A 17,701-nucleotide genomic window follows, 5' to 3' on the forward strand; every position below is an offset into this window, starting at 1 on the left:
TGACTGGCGGCTCTGGCGGATCCTGGCTGACTGGCGGCTCCTGGCAGACTGGCGGCTCCTGGCAGACTGGCGGCTCCTGGCGGCTCAGGACAGGCGGGAGACTCTAGCAGCTCTGGACAGGCGGGAGACTCTAGCAGCTCTGGACAGGCGGGAGACTCTAGCAGCTCTGGACAGGCGGGAGACTCTAGCAGCTCTGGACAGGCGAGGCGCACTGTAGGCCTGGTACGTGTTGCCGGCACTGGTGGTACTGGGCCGAGGACACGCACCTCAGGGCGAGTGCGGGGAGGAGAAACAGGGAGTACTGGGCTCTGGACACACACAGGAAGCCTGGTGCGGGGGGCTGCCACCGGAGGGCTGGTGCGTGAAGGTGGCACTGGATAGACCGGACCGTGCAGGTCCACTGGAGCTCTTGAGCACCGAGCCTGCCCAACCTTACCTGGCTCGATGCCCACTCTAGCCCGGACGATACAAGGAGCTGTTATGTACCGCACCGGGCTATGCACCCGCACTGGAGACACCGTGCGCTCCACAGCATAACACGGTGCCTGCCCGGTCCCTCTCGCTCTCCGGTAAGCACAGGAAGTTGGCGCGGGTCTCCTACCTGGCTTCACCATACTCCCTGTGTGCAAGACATTTTTTGGGCTGACTCTCGGGCTTCCTACCGCGCCGCCGTGCTCGTTTCTCCAACTCCATTCTCCTGTAACCCTCCTCGCACTGCTCCAGTGAATCCCAGGCAGGCTCCGGCACTCTCCCTGGGTCGACCGCCTACCTGTCTATCTCTTCCCAAGTTGTATAGTCCAGATTCTGCTCCCATGTCCAGAAATCCTGACATCGCTGCCTCACCTGCTCCTGCCCGTTACCACGCTGCTTGGTCCTGTTGTGGTGGGTGGTTCTGTGACGGTTTTCTTCCATTGACGGAGTGGAGGACCAAAATGCAGCGTCGTTAGTGTTCAACATGTTTAATATAGACAATAACCGAGAACACTACAAAATACAAAACAACAAATGTGAAAACCGAAACAGTCCTATCTGGTGCAATGACACAAAGACAGAAGACAACCACCCACAAAGTACCCAAAGAATATGGCTACCTAAATATGGTTCCCAATCAGAGACAACGATAGACAGCTACCTCTAATTGAGAACCAATCTAGGCAACCATAGACATACAAACTACCTAGAAAGGAAACAGCCTCATAAACATACAAAACCCCCTAGACCAGACAAACACACAAATCCCCGATGTCACACCCTGACCTAACCAAAATAATAAAGAAAGCTAAGATAACTAAGGCCAGGACGTGACAGCTGGGCGATATGGCCAAAATATCATATCACAGTATTTTTTTTTAATTGACGGTATGACAATATTTGACAGTATTTATGATTTTAAATGATTACATTTCTAAATGTTCTTTATAAGTAGTGCATGACCTCAGGGTGGCAAAATATACATTCTAAGAGTCTTTCTCCATTCTGATTGTTCAATTCAACTTCAACCCAAAATATTTTTTTGCATTTTCATAAATTTCTGCATTTCCTGCACTCGTTTGAGATAATTTCCACACTGCCATGTAGGGCTGCACGATATGGGCAAACAATCTAAACCTGATTTTGAACCAAATGTTGCAATAGCGATTTTACTTATGATTTAGAGCAAAACACTTGGTGATATGTTGGAATCATGGAAATAAAATGATTATTCTAATTCTATAGATAGAATACAGTTGAAGTCGGAAGTTTACTTACACCTTAGCCAAATACATTTAAACTCAGTTTTTCACAATTCCTGACATTTAATCCTATCCTCACTTTATTTTAAGAATGTGAAATGTCAGAATGATAGTAGAGAGAACGATTTATTTCAGCTTTTATTTCTTTCATCACATTCCCAGTTGGTCAGAAGTTTACATACACTCAATTAGTATTTGGTAGCATTGCCTTTAAATTGTAGCCATTTGACTAGGCTTGGGGTAGAAGCTGTTTAGAAGCCTCTTGGACCTAGACTTGGTGCTCCGGTACCGCTTGCCGTGCGGTAGCAGAGAGAACAGTCTATGACTGGGGTGGCTGGAGTCTTTGACAATTTTTAGGGCCTTCCACTGACACCGCCTGGTATAGAGGTCCTGGATGGCAGGAAGCTTGGCCCTGGGCCGTGTACTGGGCCATTCGCACTACCGTCTGTAGTGCCTTGCGGCCCAACTTGCTAAGAAAAGACAAACTAGCTGTTTGCAGACGTAAGCAACATAAACTAATGTTGTAATTATAGAACGCTATTGGATTTATATGAAGAAGCAAAGTGAAAACAGCATTGTTGTCATCAACATTGTTGCATGTCCTGCATTGACCAGGCAGACTGAACGCAAGTGTCTCATGGTCAAGGAAAAGCAAATGCGCTCCTTGAGTGACAGGGGGCGGGGCTAGGTCTGCGTGGAAAACGGCATGGAGAGAGAGAGAGAGCGAAGAGAGATGACTCAAGTAGCGAAGTAAACTATATAAATGGACGTTAAACACGGCATATCACATTTGACAAACCAAACATTCAAATACCGTTATAGAAGGTAAAGTAAAAACCCAAACCGGTCCATGTATCAATACCAGTATATCGTAAAATACGGTATACCGCCCAGCCCTCTCTAAAACCTACCTTAGCCTAGTTTAGATACAGTAGTATGGTGCAAAATAAACAGTTTAGTCATTCTGACTCTTATAGATTATAGATAGAGGACTTTCTATTAAATACAGTACTTAATGACTGTTTAGTAACTGTGTGCAGGTGTACTACTGATATACAAGCCTTTTTCTCCTCACTTCAATTAGTGAAAGAGACACACACTGAGGAAAGGGAAAGCCACAGACAGGGAGAGTGAGAGAGATGAGTCAGAAGAACGATGTAAGTGAGGGAACACTTCAGCACCATAGAGAGAGAGCGATTGAGAGAAAGGAGGAAAGCCCGGAGTGAGGGAACACTTCAGCACCATAGAGAGAGCGATTGAGAGAAAGGAAGAAAGCCCGGAGTGAGGGAACACTTCAGCACCATAGAGAGAGAGCAATTGAGAGAAAGGAGGAAAGCCCGGAGTGAGGGAACACTTCAGCACCATAGAGAGAGAGCAATTGAGAGAAAGGAGGAAAGCCCGGAGTGAGGGAACACTTCAGCACCATAGAGAGAGAGCAATTGAGAGAAAGGAGGAAAGCCCGGAGTGAGGGAACACTTCAGCACCATAGAGAGAGAGCGATTGAGAGAAAGGAGGAAAGCCCGGAGTGAGGGAACACTTCAGCACCATAGAGAGAGAGCGATTGAGAGAAAGGAGGAAAGCCTGGAGTGAGGGAACACTTCAGCACCATGGACAGCAACACACACAAGCTCTCAGAATTTCAAGCTACACGTCACTACGATCCCAAGTGTGTGTGTATGAAAGTGAGTCTGCATCCTTTCAAACCCCCATTTCTCACATGCTGTCAACTTCTAACCCCTCTCTCCAGAAACATGTGAAGTGTGAAGAGACTTCCTATAGTGCTGCTATTTCAGAGCTCAACTGTGCATGAGATTGTCAGTGTGTCGGGTTTACAAGAAAACCCTCCCAAAAAGTTGTGTGGGGTATAAAGCTTCATGGGGCAAAACCGATTTCTGTCCAGTGAACTGACGTTAGAAGACTGTGCATACAGGCACATTCATGTGGAGGCAAATCAAATAAACCCCAAGCTTGGAGTCACCTGAGCGTCAGTTTAGATTTACAACTTAAATAATCCACGGGTAGAGAGGTTCACAGGGGCTAAAATATGTTCCCATTTACAGAGTACTGCTTTTCTATGTTTCTCCCAAACATAACACATGTACACATACACACCAAGGCACTACCCAATGAACCCAAAACGTAAACTCACCTACTACTTTTTCGGGGCAGAGGCAGATCCTTCTGGAGAACAAGAGAGCGGGACAGAGAAAGAGAAGAGGGGACACAAATAAAATATCAGATTAGTGTTATACACTCTTAGAAAAAAGGGTTCCAAAAGGGTTCTTCAGCTGCCCCCTTAGGAGAACCCTTTTTGGTTCCAGGTAGAACCCTTCAGAACCCTTTGTTTCTTAGTGTATAGTTATATATACTGTACATTGTACAGTATATAGACACAATTAACCCTTTAGTTTAGGGGCCATTGGGGAAATATACTGTTGAAAGAAGGTGCCTAACCCCAACAACCTCTTGCCATATCTGTAACTTCACACACTTCATGCTCTAAATCCAGCTTCCCCAACCCTTCACTGATGACATATTACATTATTATTACCACACTCACAGGCTGAGTGGAGCCAGTCATTTCCAAAATGGTCGCCCTGTTTACAACATTGGGGACAGAGAAGCAGGAAACTAACGTGATTACGATCCATTGGGATTGATCCGAGAGAGAAACACTCTCCTAAAGTCTCCATGTTGTGCTCCCTTAACACGATCCCCAGTCCAGGATCATATTACAGTACTGTTTCTATTATAAGGCAATAAAAGGACATTTTATGAAGTTATTCTATAGATAAACTGCTGTTCTCCTGAAGCTCCTGTCAGTTTCTATCAGGAACAAGGACAGCATGAGAGTTTATCTCTTCCCACGCAGAACCAATACCGTATGTGTGTGTGTATGCATGTGTAGTGTGTGTGACTAAAGCCCTCATCAAAAGTAGTGCAACATATAGGGAATAGGGTGCCATTTGCAATGCAACCATAGTCTAACCTTGTCCCCAGACTAGTGTGCATTAGGGAGGAAGTGTGGTTGTGCAGACAACAGACGAACTACAGTGTATACAGACCACAGGTGTCTGGTTGCACCTTTATTTGCGAGGACGGGCTCATAGTAATGGCTAAAACAGAATAAATGTAATAGCATCAAACACATCGTTTCCATGTGGTTGATAAAATTCCATTGACTCCATTCCAGCCATTATTATGAGCCTTCCTCCCCTCAGCAGCCTCCTGTGATGACATAGCCCCAGCTAGGGAACATTCTCAGTCCCTTCTGAATCTCCAATCCATGTCTCGTCTCTTTGCCCTTGTTGACTTGCCCTCTAACATCTGATAGCATTGGATCAGCATCAGCTATATACAGATGTAGGATCTTAATTTCAGCCAGTTCGCTACAGCAGGAAAATAATCCAGCAGCAACATGAAATGTGAATTATTATGTAGATTATAATTAATGTACATTTTTGTAGGGGTTGATACTTTTTTCATGAGGGAAAATCAAGCCTGAAATGTCTAAGTGAAAATTCCAAACTTCATAAGCATTTTTAAAACCTGCAACAGGTTGATCAAATTAAGATCCGACATCTGTATGATGCTATAAGCATGATCTCTTATACGTACCTTTTCTAAAGCTTGAGTGGACAGTCAACAAAGGCATAGACAGGGTGGGGACTGGGGCTAGAGTATCAGAACACTCCACTTCTCTCAAAGGAAAGTGACATCATTCACCTTCTTCGTTCTCCCTGGGACATGTTACATCATCAAGGCCACAGACAGGAAGTGACCTAAACTGATGTGACTAAAATGGAGCTCTGCGTGGCGCCTTGGAGCAGGACTAATGGATGGGGGGGAACATTTTTGTGTGTGTGAGTGCATGCATGTGTTTGTATATGTGTGTGTGCATGTGTGTGTGTTACCATAGGCCTTTGAAATCCACCTTGACTACAGTATCAACCTTGAGATCTCTCAGGTCTGTTAAATGGAGAGAATGTATAAAGGAATGGATGAAGAGAATATGAAAGAAAAGCTAAGCTGTAAGAAAAGGAAAAGAAGGACAGCAGCAAACAAAGGAAGGACACACGGACATAATCTAACTTGACTAGGAAGGACAACATGACAACATATTAAGTAATGGCTAGGATGGACAACATGGCAACATATTAAGTAATGGCTAGGATGGACAACATGACAACATATTAAGCAATGGCTTGGAAGGACAACATGACAACATATTAAGTAATGGCTTGGAAGGACAACATGACAACATATTAAGTAATGGCTTGGAAGGACAACATGACAACATATTAAGTAATGGCTTGGAAGGACAACATGACAACATATTAAGTAATGGCTTGGATGGACAACATGACAACATATTAAGTAATGGCTAGGATGGACAACATGACAACATATTAAGTAATGGCTTGGAAGGACAACATGACAACATATTAAGTAATGGCTTGGAAGGACAACATGACAACATATTAAGTAATGGCTAGGAAGGACAACATGGCAACATATTAAGTAATGGCTTGGAAGGATAACATGGCAACATATTAAGTAATGGCTAGGATGGACAACATGACAACATATTAAGTAATGGCTAGGATGGACAACATGACAACATATTAAGTAATGGCTAGGAAGGACAACATGGCAACATATTAAGTAATGGCTAGGAAGGACAACATGACAACATATTAAGTAATGGCTAGGAAGGACACATATTAAGTAATGGCTAGGAAGGACACATATTAAGTAATGGCTAGAATGGACACATATTAAGTAATGGCTAGGAAGGACACATTAAGTAATGGCTAGAATGGACACATATTAAGTAATGGCTAGGAAGGACACATATTAAGTAATGGCTAGGAAGGACAACATGACAACATATTAAGTAATGGCTAGGAAGGACACATATTAAGTAATGGCTAGGAAGGACAACATGACAACATATTAAGTAATGGCTAGGAAGGACACATATTAAGTAATGGCTAGGAAGGACACATATTAAGTAATGGCTAGGAAGGACACATATTAAGTAATGGCTAGGAAGTGAAACATAGGATTAGGAAGGGCAAGTGATGGCTCCCTCTATATGAAGTCAATCATCTATTAAACCTCCCACTTTTATAGTGTATCTGTGAAATCTCCCATGAATTTGGGTACCGTCCCAAATTGCACCCTATTCCTTATTTAGTGCACTACTTTTGACCAGGGCCCATAGGGTTCTGGTCAAAAGTAGTGCACTTTATAGGGAAAGGATGACATTTGGGACGCACATATTGGCGGTTTTTGATTGTGTGTGCTGTCATACAGGTCATACAAGCCCCCTGGACAAATGTTAGAATGGACAATACAGAACACAGACCACTAGACTCTAGTAATATATTCAGTCATGTCTAACAAACATGGGCAAAATAACATCAACTACTGTAGAACTAAATGTATTAGCAAATAGAAGAACATAACTAAATGTATTGGTAGTACAGTACATTAACTGGATATTTCATGGGTTAAACTATTGAAACTGGAGCAACATTGCATGAATTCAGTGAGTCATCATGGGAATGCCTAACTGTGAGGAGCCATTTCCTGATTTCCTGATAGTGGATAAGAACCCCGTCACAATGACAGACCTCCTGTGTCTCTGCATTTCAGCCTTTCCACATGTTAATCAATGAACACACACACCCACACAAACACTGTAGTGTACACACATACACACACACTTTAGTGTACACAGGTACAGACACACACACGCACACCCTGTAGTGTACGCAAATACACACACGCACAGACATACACTGTACTATACACACATACACAAACATCTCCCCACACACCTCTCAGGCTCTCTCACTCAATTATGCATGTGGACCTCCATGCTATTATTTGTCATTAGCGGTTAAGTGCGAGTCCTTTATGAGTTCCCCCCTCAGTCGCTCTGTTCTTTCATAAGATGAAACACACCATCCAAAACAGATTGACTTCTCAGCTGAGACAATCACAAAAGGTATCGTGACTCGTACAGCATTTAATTCCTCAACATTTCTTTAGCTCATAATTACCCACAGAGAGAGAGAGGTGTGTTTGAAAAAGAAAGAACGCCTTTTCAGTAAAATGCCAACTGCCAACACTTTGAAATAAACATGGACATAATCATAACGTTTCTCTGTAGTTGGTACGCTGGGGCTCTGAAACTAAGAGTTCTTTGCCGACAGAAAATATTACACTATGGCCCTGGTCAAAAGAAGTATGCTATATAAGGAATTGGGTGCCATTTGTCATTTCAGAGTTTGACAAAAAAAAAAAACAGTTTTCAGTAGTAATATGCACTCAAATAAAACACTCAAATAAATGTAGCCAGTTACAGTTCCTTGGTTTTGTGGATGTCATCCCTGTTTCTCAGCTTAATATTCTAACAGCTCAAGTACAAGCATCTTTAATGACCTTTAGTGGAAAAGATTAGACTATGTCTGTGTTTCAAATGGCACCCTATTCCCTACATCGTGCACCACATTTGACCAGGGCTCGTAGTGTACCATATAGCAAATAGGGTGCCATTTGGGTCGCAACGTGAATGTGGGCGTGAATTCATGTAGCACAAGTCTCTCTGACAATTAGCATTACCTGATATAATAGAATATCACTATGCTAGCACTTTCTTCTCCCCTGCAGAACAACTTTAGCTGTCTGATGATAATCTTAGGCTACTAACACCTAAAGGAATCCTATTTTTAAAACAGCAGATAAAACATTCAGTAACAAGAGCCAGGCACAGTAGCCATTCTGTTTCCTTTCAACATTCCCAACAGTGAAATTACAAATTAATTACAAAGGGTTTTTAACTTCAACAATCAATTTTTGTATTGGATAGTTTATGTCTTACAAGTTTAGCCTCTTTTTTTGTCAGTGACTGACAGTAGTATACTGGCTGCGTCCTCTCTCCTCTCAAATGATCCAATTCTTATCCCTTCCTGTTAAGGAAATTGAAAGTTGGCAGCTTGCCCAGAACAGAGTTGGACCACCTTTCATCCCACTCAAGGTTGTAACTACAGTACATACAGTTTACCATAATGAAGACTGATGTCGTGAGAAGAGTGACTGCTGCTGCTGCTACTGAGTCAATCAGTCCTAAAGGAAACACTGTCACCTATATTGACACGATCATATTGTCATTACCGTAATATGACTGACTGACATTTTTGGAAATATTCAGAGGTGAAATTAACGTGAATATATGGGAATTAATGGAAATATATGCAAATGAATATTAATACCATTTAAATGTAGTTGTTTTTTGCATTGGATATATTTACCATATCATATGGAGACAGAAATATAAAGCTTTAATTAAAGTTCAATTTGTAACTAAATAGTTTTTTTTATTTCTATTGGAAGGATTTAATCATCTGCAATTATGTCTACTTATGATAAGGTAAAATGAGTTAACTCTTCACATGGATGATTTCACTGAACAACAAAAGAAAGGGAATATTGAATGATCCCCAATGATCCATCGCATCTCCCAAAAATGTTTTCAACATACATCTGTAAAATTATAGTCTAGAAACTAAAACTTTGGTTGTCTTCCTCTCAGGCTTCCATGTCTCCTCCCTGGACCTCCTTAATGTCCACATCTTGATCATCAGACTCTGAGGCCTCATCTTCACTGTCACTTTCCAACCTTGTTGAGGATGAATCATTGTCAGGCTCAAAAAGCCAAAAATTTGCCCGGATGGTCACCAATTTCTCAACCCTTGTATTGGTCAGCCTGTTGCATGCTTTGGTGTGTGTGTTCCCAAACAAGGACCAGTTGCACTCTGAGGCGGCTGAAGGTGGTGGGATTTGGAGGGTGATGGAGGCAACAAGGGAAAGAGCCTCAGATCCACAAAGTCCCTTCCACCAGGTGGCTGATGAGATATGTTGGCACGACTGACATATTGCATCTCCATCCCAAAGCCCTTGCTTGGAAGTGTACTTCGCCGGACTGCCAAGAACCTTGCCCTCATCCAGGCCAAGGTGGCGAGACACGGTACTGATGACACCATAGGCCTTGTTGATCTCTGCACCAGACAGGATGCTCTTGCCAGCATACTTGGGGTTCAACATGTACGCTGCGGCGTGTTTGGGCTTCAGGCAGAAGTCTTCACGCTTTTTGATGTATTTCAGAACTGCAGGTACCTCTGCATGCAGCAATAGTGAAGTGGCAGGGCAGTACGGATTTCTTCTCTTACATCTGCAAGCAGAGTCTGAACATCAGACAGGATGGCATTGTCTCCCTCAATCCGTGCAATGGCTACTGCTATTGGTTTCAGGAATTTCACGCTGCTTACCACTCTCTCACAAAATACATAATCCAGGAGGAACCTCTTGAAGGGGCTGTCCATATCGGCAGACTGTGATACGGCCATTTCTTGAAGAGACTCCTTCCCCTCCAAGAGACTGTCAAACATGGTAACAACACCATCCCAATGGGTGTTGCTGGGCAGCTTCAATGTGGTGCTCTTATTCCTCTCACTTTGCTTGGTGAGGTAGATTGCTGCTATAACTTGATGACCCTTCACATACCTTTGCTCTCTGGTAGTATATCCATTGTTTTCAGTGCAATGATGTCCTTGAGGGGCAGATTCAATGCATGAGCAGCACAGCCAATGGGTGTGATGTGAGGGTAGGACTCCCCACTTTAGACAAAGCAGCCTTCATGTTCAGAGCATTGTCTGTCACCAGTGCAAATACCTTCTGTGGTCCAAGGTCATTGATAACTGCCTTCAGCTCATCTGCAATGTAGAGACAGGTGTGTCTGTTGTTCCTTGTGTCTGTGCTCTTGTAGAATACTGGTTGAGGGGTGGAGATGATGTAGTTAATTATTCCTTACCCACTAACATTGGACCACCCATCAGAGATGATTGCAATACAGTCTGCTTTCTCTATTTGCTTGATCTTCACTTGAACTCAGCATCCAGCAAATGAGTAGATAAAGCATGTCTGGTTGGATGGGTGAATGCTGGGTGAAGAACATTTAGAAATCTCTTCCAATACACATTGCCTGTGAGCATCAGAGGTGAACCAGTTGCATACACAGTTCGAGCAAGATATTCATCAGCATTTCTCTGACTACGTTCCTCCATTGAGTCAAAAAACCGTCTGATTCCAGGAGGACCATGAGCTGTTGCTATCGATAAGATGTATGGTACAACATTTTCACCTTGAATAGAAGTAGAGGAACTTTTGTCAGAGGTTGCTTGTTGTGAGCGCTGAGGAAACTTTATGCACTTGGCCAAATAATTCTTCACATATGATTTGACACAGTTTTTGCAAATGTACACAGCTTTTCCTTTTATATTAGCTGCAGTGAAATGTCTCCACACATCAGATAGTGCCCGTGGTATTTTCCTGTAAAGAAAAAAAATACAATTCCATGTACAGGTAAATAGTTAAGCATGTTTTACAATGAAACATGTTACTATGTTACTAATTATCACTCCTCAGTTAGCACGCTCAAGCAAACTAAAACCCACATGGTCGCAAAAACTAACTAGCAGAAATGGTTAATAAGTTAGAAATGGTTTAAACACACTTTGCTGTAGGCTACTATTTACTAGTTATATTTAACTTCCCATGGAAAATTTCCGGAATAATTCTGGAAATTCACCGGAAAGTTTCCGACCCTTTGCAACCCTTGACACACACAATATAGTGAAATTTAAACTGTAATCTACAGTGCCTTCAGAAAGTGTTCAAACCCCTTGACTTTTTCCACATTTGTTACGTTACAGCCTTAATCTAAAATGGATAAAACTTTTAAAAATTCCTCAGCAATTTACACAAAATACCCCATACTGACAAAGCGAAGACATTTTTAGATATGTATTAAAACAAAAATATCAGTATTCAGACCCTTTGCTATGAGACTTGAAATTGAGCTCAGCTGCATCCTGTTTCCATTGATCATTCTTCAGATGTTTCTACAACTTGATTGGAGTCCAATTGTGCTAAATTCAATTGAGTGGAAAGGCACACACCTCTCTATATAAGGTCCCACAGTTAACAGTGCATGTCAGAGCAAAAAACAAGCCATGAGGTCGAAATAATTATCCGTAGAGCTCCGAGACAGGATTGTGTCGAGGCACAGATCTGGGGAAGGGTACCAAAACATTTCTGCAGCCTTGAAGGTTCCCAAGAACACATTGGCCTCCATCATTCTTAAATGGAAGAAGTTTGAAACCACCAAGACTCTTCCTAGAGCTGGCAGCCCGGCCAAACTGAGCAATCAGAGTAGAAGGGCCTTGGTCTGGAGCCTGACAGGAGTCTTCGTCTCTCCTAGTGATTACTTACCCACACACACAAACAAGCAAGCAAAGACCCAGAGATGCCTGTGTTATACTGGCTTATGGAAGTGGCCTAGGGAGAGGATTAGAGTTGAGAATACACACTCACTCACTCACACACACACACACACACACACACACACACACACACACACACACACACACACACACACACACACACACACACACACACACACACACACACACACTACACTGTCTGTCTGGGTTTGAGTCCTTGACCTCTGCCCCCTCCTTGTCCCCTGGCACTGACTACCCCTAGCTTCTCTTGCTTCACCCACCCCCTCTACACCCTTTGGCAGTGACAAGTGAAAGTGGAGCCAGCCTGGGGAATTACCAGCCACTTTACTGAGGCTGGGGTCTAGCCAACAGAAGCTGCCCCTGCCCTCTATGTGTGTATGTATGTGTGTGTGTGTGTGTGTGTGACGGCCCCTTGGCTGTTTTGGTTGTCCTTCCCTCTGTGCAAAGAGCTGTTAGCCTAGTCTTACCATTAGTCCTATTATTAGTCCTGTCATTAGTCCTACCATTAGTCATATTATTAGTCCTATTATTAGTCCTATCGTTATTCCTATTATTAGTCCTATCATTAGTCCTATCATTAGTCCTACTATTAGTCCTATTATTAGTCCTATTATTAGTCCTACCATTAGTCCTACCATTAGTCTACTAGTGCCTGGTAATGGGCTTTAAGAGTAGAGGAGGACCACATCCTCACATATCCCACTAGCATTTAGCCTGTGTATGGATATTGATGTCTTGAATGGGAACGGGTTTCCACTCAAGACACACACACACAAGAGTGAATGTGTACACACACATGCATGCACGAATACACATCCACGCACACGCACACACACTCCATTGAGAATTGAGCTAATGATCATATGTGCTGGTTTGACTTGCAAATGCATTTCTGTCTGTCTGTCTGTCTGTCTGTCTGTCTGTCTGTCTGTCTGTCTGTCTGTCTGTCTGTCTGTCTGTCTGTCTGTCTGTCTGTCTGTCTGTCTGTGTCTGTCTGTCTGTCTGTCTGTCTGTCTGTCTGTCTGTGTCTGTCTGTCTGTCTGTGTCTGTCTGTCTGTCTAGAGCGAGAGAGAGAGAGAGAGAGAGAGAGAGAGAGAGCTTATGTGTGGAGGAGTGTGTGTGTGTGTGTGTGTGTGTGTGTGTGTGTGTGTGTGTGTGTGTGTGTGTGTGTGTGTGTGTGTGTGTGTGTGTGTGTGTGTGTGTGTGTGCATATATATGTATGTATGTGTATATACTGTTTGTCTGAATGCATACATTCTGTGTGTATGGCTGCCAGAAAGAGATTCTGATTATTATGATGATTGTTTTTTTTACAAGAAAAGGCCATAAGGTCCTCATGGAACAACAGGAACATTCATAAGCTGTTCCTAGAATTCAGCATCTCTGCTCAAACTTCTAAGAAAATGTATTCTAGAACATTGTAACATTTTATGGTGTTTAATCAGGGTTTTAGTACTATGGCCCATGTCAGCCTTGGTGGAATTATCTCTGATAGTCACAGGGGACAGGAGGGTCCCATCAAGCAGGTTCAGCCCCCCCCCCCCTAAGGGGGGGGGGGGGCAGGACCTAGAAGGGGGAGATTAACTAGACATGATTTGCTTCCTGTAGTAAGTGAATATAATCCCCATAGGAAAAAGTAGTTACTGTCATGCAGCATGAGCTAATGCATCAAATTGTAACTTGATATTCCATTAGTCTCCTGCATTAGGCATAGGGGCTAAGGCTAGCCAATTTAGAACATAGTTTGTTTTCATTTGTTTGTCAAATATTATGTACCTTTGAATATATTATTTTACTAGTTTAAAGCTTAGTTGCTACATCCACTTTTGGAACGATAAATTAATAATACCAATTGATTATTGAAGAATATAATTTATCTCATGAGCTTAGTTCAACTGTTGTGGGCCTACCCCATCAGAACCCAAAATATAAGCTTGTTTTACTCCAATGTTTGTAAACAATATCAATGTAAACAAACACTGTATAGCCTCAAAACATGGTTAAAACTCTAATGTTGACATCATGGATGTTCATCCTTTGCATCGATAGATCTAACGTTATGAATTTGATAGTAGCTACATTTCTCAAGGCCCATCCCTAAACGTTTTACCAAGACAAAGGCAGGGAGTCGTTTGTTTTTGTTCCTTTTAAGGACTCTCGCTTTAATGTTTTTCGTGATCCAATTTTTGACAAAATATTTGAAACAAGAAAGTTCTCACCTGGAGCCTCCGACGTCGAATGATTCCAGAGTCATCCATGGCAGTGACGGGAACATGCGAGTCGCGTGCTTTGGAGTAGTAATACCTGGTCTCGTGGCCCCAGTGTGTTCGCCTGGTGTCTCCAGGTAACGGGACAGGGCATGGAGTTCCCGCGTGGCACTGGCTGCTTGCGGTGCACTGGCTGCCTGCGGTGCACTGGCTGCCTGCGGTGCACTGGCTGCCTGCGGTGCACTGGCTGCCTGCGGTGCACTGGCTGCCTGCGGTGCACTGGCTGCCTGCGGTGCACTGGCCAAGAACACTCCAGTCTCGCTCCTCTTCACTGGTGCGACAAAGCCTCTAGTCTGCTCAACTCACAAACCAAAAACCCATTCCGCCCAACTAACATCTGGCCCTGTACCCTAAACAGCTGCTCTAGCAAGTGCTAATGAAGCAAGTTCCTGAAGGTACCAGCATGTCCTAATGTCCTTAATACATTGGACTATAGAGAGGAGCCTGAAGTAGGCTAGTCGAATTTTAATTGTAGCCCACTTTTTAAAATGTAGGCTAACACACACATTAAATTAAAATGTATAGACAAAAATAGCATAACAATTATGGAAAGTACTTTAGGTTCAAAGTAGTGCACCTTCAGTAGTGGTTTTCATATGATTATAATTCTTAAATTATTTGATTGAATGTCTGTTGTTTATTTCCATGTTTGTGTTTATTCCTATGGTGATGTTTTCATTGCACTGTGGCTGTCCATTCACTTTAGCAATTCGGGATTGCTGTCCACGTGTTTAATTAATCTGGTGTCCAAAAGCCCCCTTTATAACGCAGTTGTTGTTATAATAGCCTAATGTAGACTACTGTAAACTACTAGCATATGCAATGGAGAAACACGCCTTATAGGCTACAATCATAGCTACAGTAAAATGTATGCAGATTGAACCTCCGCGCGCAGATCAAGCGACACGTGTACGCGTCTTCGAATCCTCCCAACACGCAAACCCCATCCGGTAGTCGTTTGACATCTGTTTGATGTTCTATGGATTCCCATAAGGAGCAAAACACGCAACCTTATACATTCATTTCTGATCCATGCTGAATACTACCCCAGAGTTTACTGCTATAAACAATCCTTGTGTTATCCGACAGATTAGGGCTATTAGCTACATACCGTTTCCTCATCTCACCCGCTCGCAGGTACTGCCATATTATTTTCTGAACGTGTCACTCTCATCCCTTTTAGTTTTAATATCCACTGTATAATGATGTTTACCCTGAAGGCGAGGTGGTTTGTAATATATATCGTGATATATCTCTCGCCATTCCATTCCCTACCTCCCACCCCCTTCTAAACACAACGAAATCACTTTTGGTTTGTTAACCCCTCAGCGACCAGATTTCCCCTCCCTCCCTTGAATCTCCTCGCCATTCTCCATAGTGGAGAGAAATGTAGGTCGTATAGCCAGCCATATGTAATGTAGGTATGTATCACTTTAAGGGACAGGCATTGTTGTATTAAACCTTCTTATAAAAGAAAGAAGTCAGAGCCATCTACAGCTATATAAATCATGATGTGAAATGTTAAATAGTTAACAGTCAAGTTAATTGAACATAATGTCCTACGAAAAAATAAAGCAAACCTTCAGTTGCATAAAATATGAATTATTAACCATAGATAAGACTTCCCTTTCATCCCATGACACTGCAGTATTACATATTACTGTCTCACAGAGTTTAGGTCAGAACATTCACTGTCTGTCACCGTAGGAGGAACATTATACAACCAAACTCCCACCATTTGTTCAGGTTAAAGGGTTATGGCGATTGTTAGATATCAACAAGGCTATATCTATCTCCAAGTGGGCAGCTTTGACCTGTTTTTAGCCCTGATTTGGTAATTGGATACGTAAACGAGTCATATACAGTACAGTTTAATTAGATCTTTAGAAAGAGGATAGGCTCTGTGATACAATATGTTAGTTTTTTTATCCGATTTTTTAAGCTAAACTTGTTGCCTGATTAACCTCTGGTGGCAGAGCATTCCATGATGACATACATCTCTATACAAACACTACCGGTCAAAAGTTTTAAAACACCTACTCATTCAAAGGTTTTTCTTTATTTTACTATTTTCTACATTGTAGAAGAATAGTGAAGACATCACAACTATAAAATGACACATATGGAATCATGTAGTAACCAAAAAAGTGTTAAACAAATCAAAATATATGTTATATTTGAGATTCTTCAAATAGCCACCCTTTGCCTTGATGAGAGCTTTGCACACTCTTGGCATTCTCTCAACCAGCTTCAACTGGAATGCTTTTTTCAACAGTCTTGAAGGAGTTCTCACATATGCTGAGCACTTGTTGGCTGCTTTTCCTTCACTCTGAGATCCGACTCATCCCAAACCATCTCAATTTGGTTGAGGTCAGGGGATTGTGGAGGCCCGGTCATCTGATGCAGCACTCCATCACTCTCCTTCTTGGTAAAATAGCCCTTACACAGCCTGGAGGTGTGTTGGGTCATTGTCCAGTTGAAAAACAAATGATAGTCCCACTAAGCGCAAACTAGATGGGATGGCGTATCGCTGCAGAATGCTGTGGTAGCCATGCTGGTTTAGTTTACCTTGAATTCTAAATAAATCACTGACAGTATGACCAGCAAAGCACCATAACACCTCCTCCTCCATGCTTTACTGTGAGAAATACACATGCGGAGATTATCCATTCACCCACACTGCGTCTCACAAAGACACAGCGGTGGGAACCAAAAATCTCAAACTTGGACATCCACTGGTCTAATGTGTTTCTTGGCCAATTGTGTTTCTTGGCCCAAGCACGTCTCTTCTTCTTATTGGTGTCCTTTAGTAGTGCTTTCTTTGCAGCAATTCAACCATGAAGGCCTGATTGACACAGTCTACTCTAAACAGTTGATGTTGACATTTTTCTGTTACTTGAACGCTGTGAAGCATTTATTTGAGCAGCAGTTTCTGAGGCTGGTAACTCTAATGAACGTATCCTCTGAAGCAGAGGTAACTCTGGGTCTTCCATTCTTGTGGCGATCCTCATGAAAGCCAGTTTCATCATAGCGCTTGATGGTTTATGTTACTGCACTTGAAGAAACTGTCAAAGTGTCTTGAAATATTGACTGACCTTTATGTCTTAAAGTAATGATGGACTGTAATTTTTCTTTGCTTATTTGAGCTGTTCTTGCCATAATATGGACTTGGTTTTTTACCAAATAGGGCTTTTACTAAATATATTTTGGATACCCCCACTACCTTGTCACAACACAACTGATTGGCTCAAACACATTAAGAAGGAAATAAATTCCACAATTGAACTTTTCAGGCATACCTGTTAATTGAAATGCATTCCAGGTGACT

General features: G+C 42.5%; 1 protein-coding gene across 2 annotated transcripts in view; it reads right to left on the reverse strand.

The window, feature by feature from the left end:
• Nucleotides 1-15,650, reverse strand: part of LOC109865325 (microtubule-associated serine/threonine-protein kinase 1) — an 87,802-nt gene extending 72,152 nt beyond the window's left edge. The window contains exons 1-2 of one of the 2 annotated variants that reach the window (XM_031832873.1): nucleotides 14,326-15,650; nucleotides 3,883-3,911 (exon numbers count right to left, since the gene is read on the reverse strand). In XM_031832873.1, the coding sequence (XP_031688733.1) occupies nucleotides 3,883-3,911; nucleotides 14,326-14,364 (68 nt within the window). In that variant the 5' untranslated portion in view covers nucleotides 14,365-15,650. Of the gene's footprint in view, nucleotides 1-3,882; nucleotides 3,915-14,325 lie in introns of both variants that reach the window. The other variant, XM_031832870.1, reaches the window with a different exon arrangement.
• Between the last annotated feature and the right edge of the window lie 2,051 nt (nucleotides 15,651-17,701).

This window comes from Oncorhynchus kisutch, linkage group LG1 (assembly GCF_002021735.2).
Source record: "Oncorhynchus kisutch isolate 150728-3 linkage group LG1, Okis_V2, whole genome shotgun sequence".
NCBI lineage: Eukaryota > Metazoa > Chordata > Actinopteri > Salmoniformes > Salmonidae > Oncorhynchus > Oncorhynchus kisutch.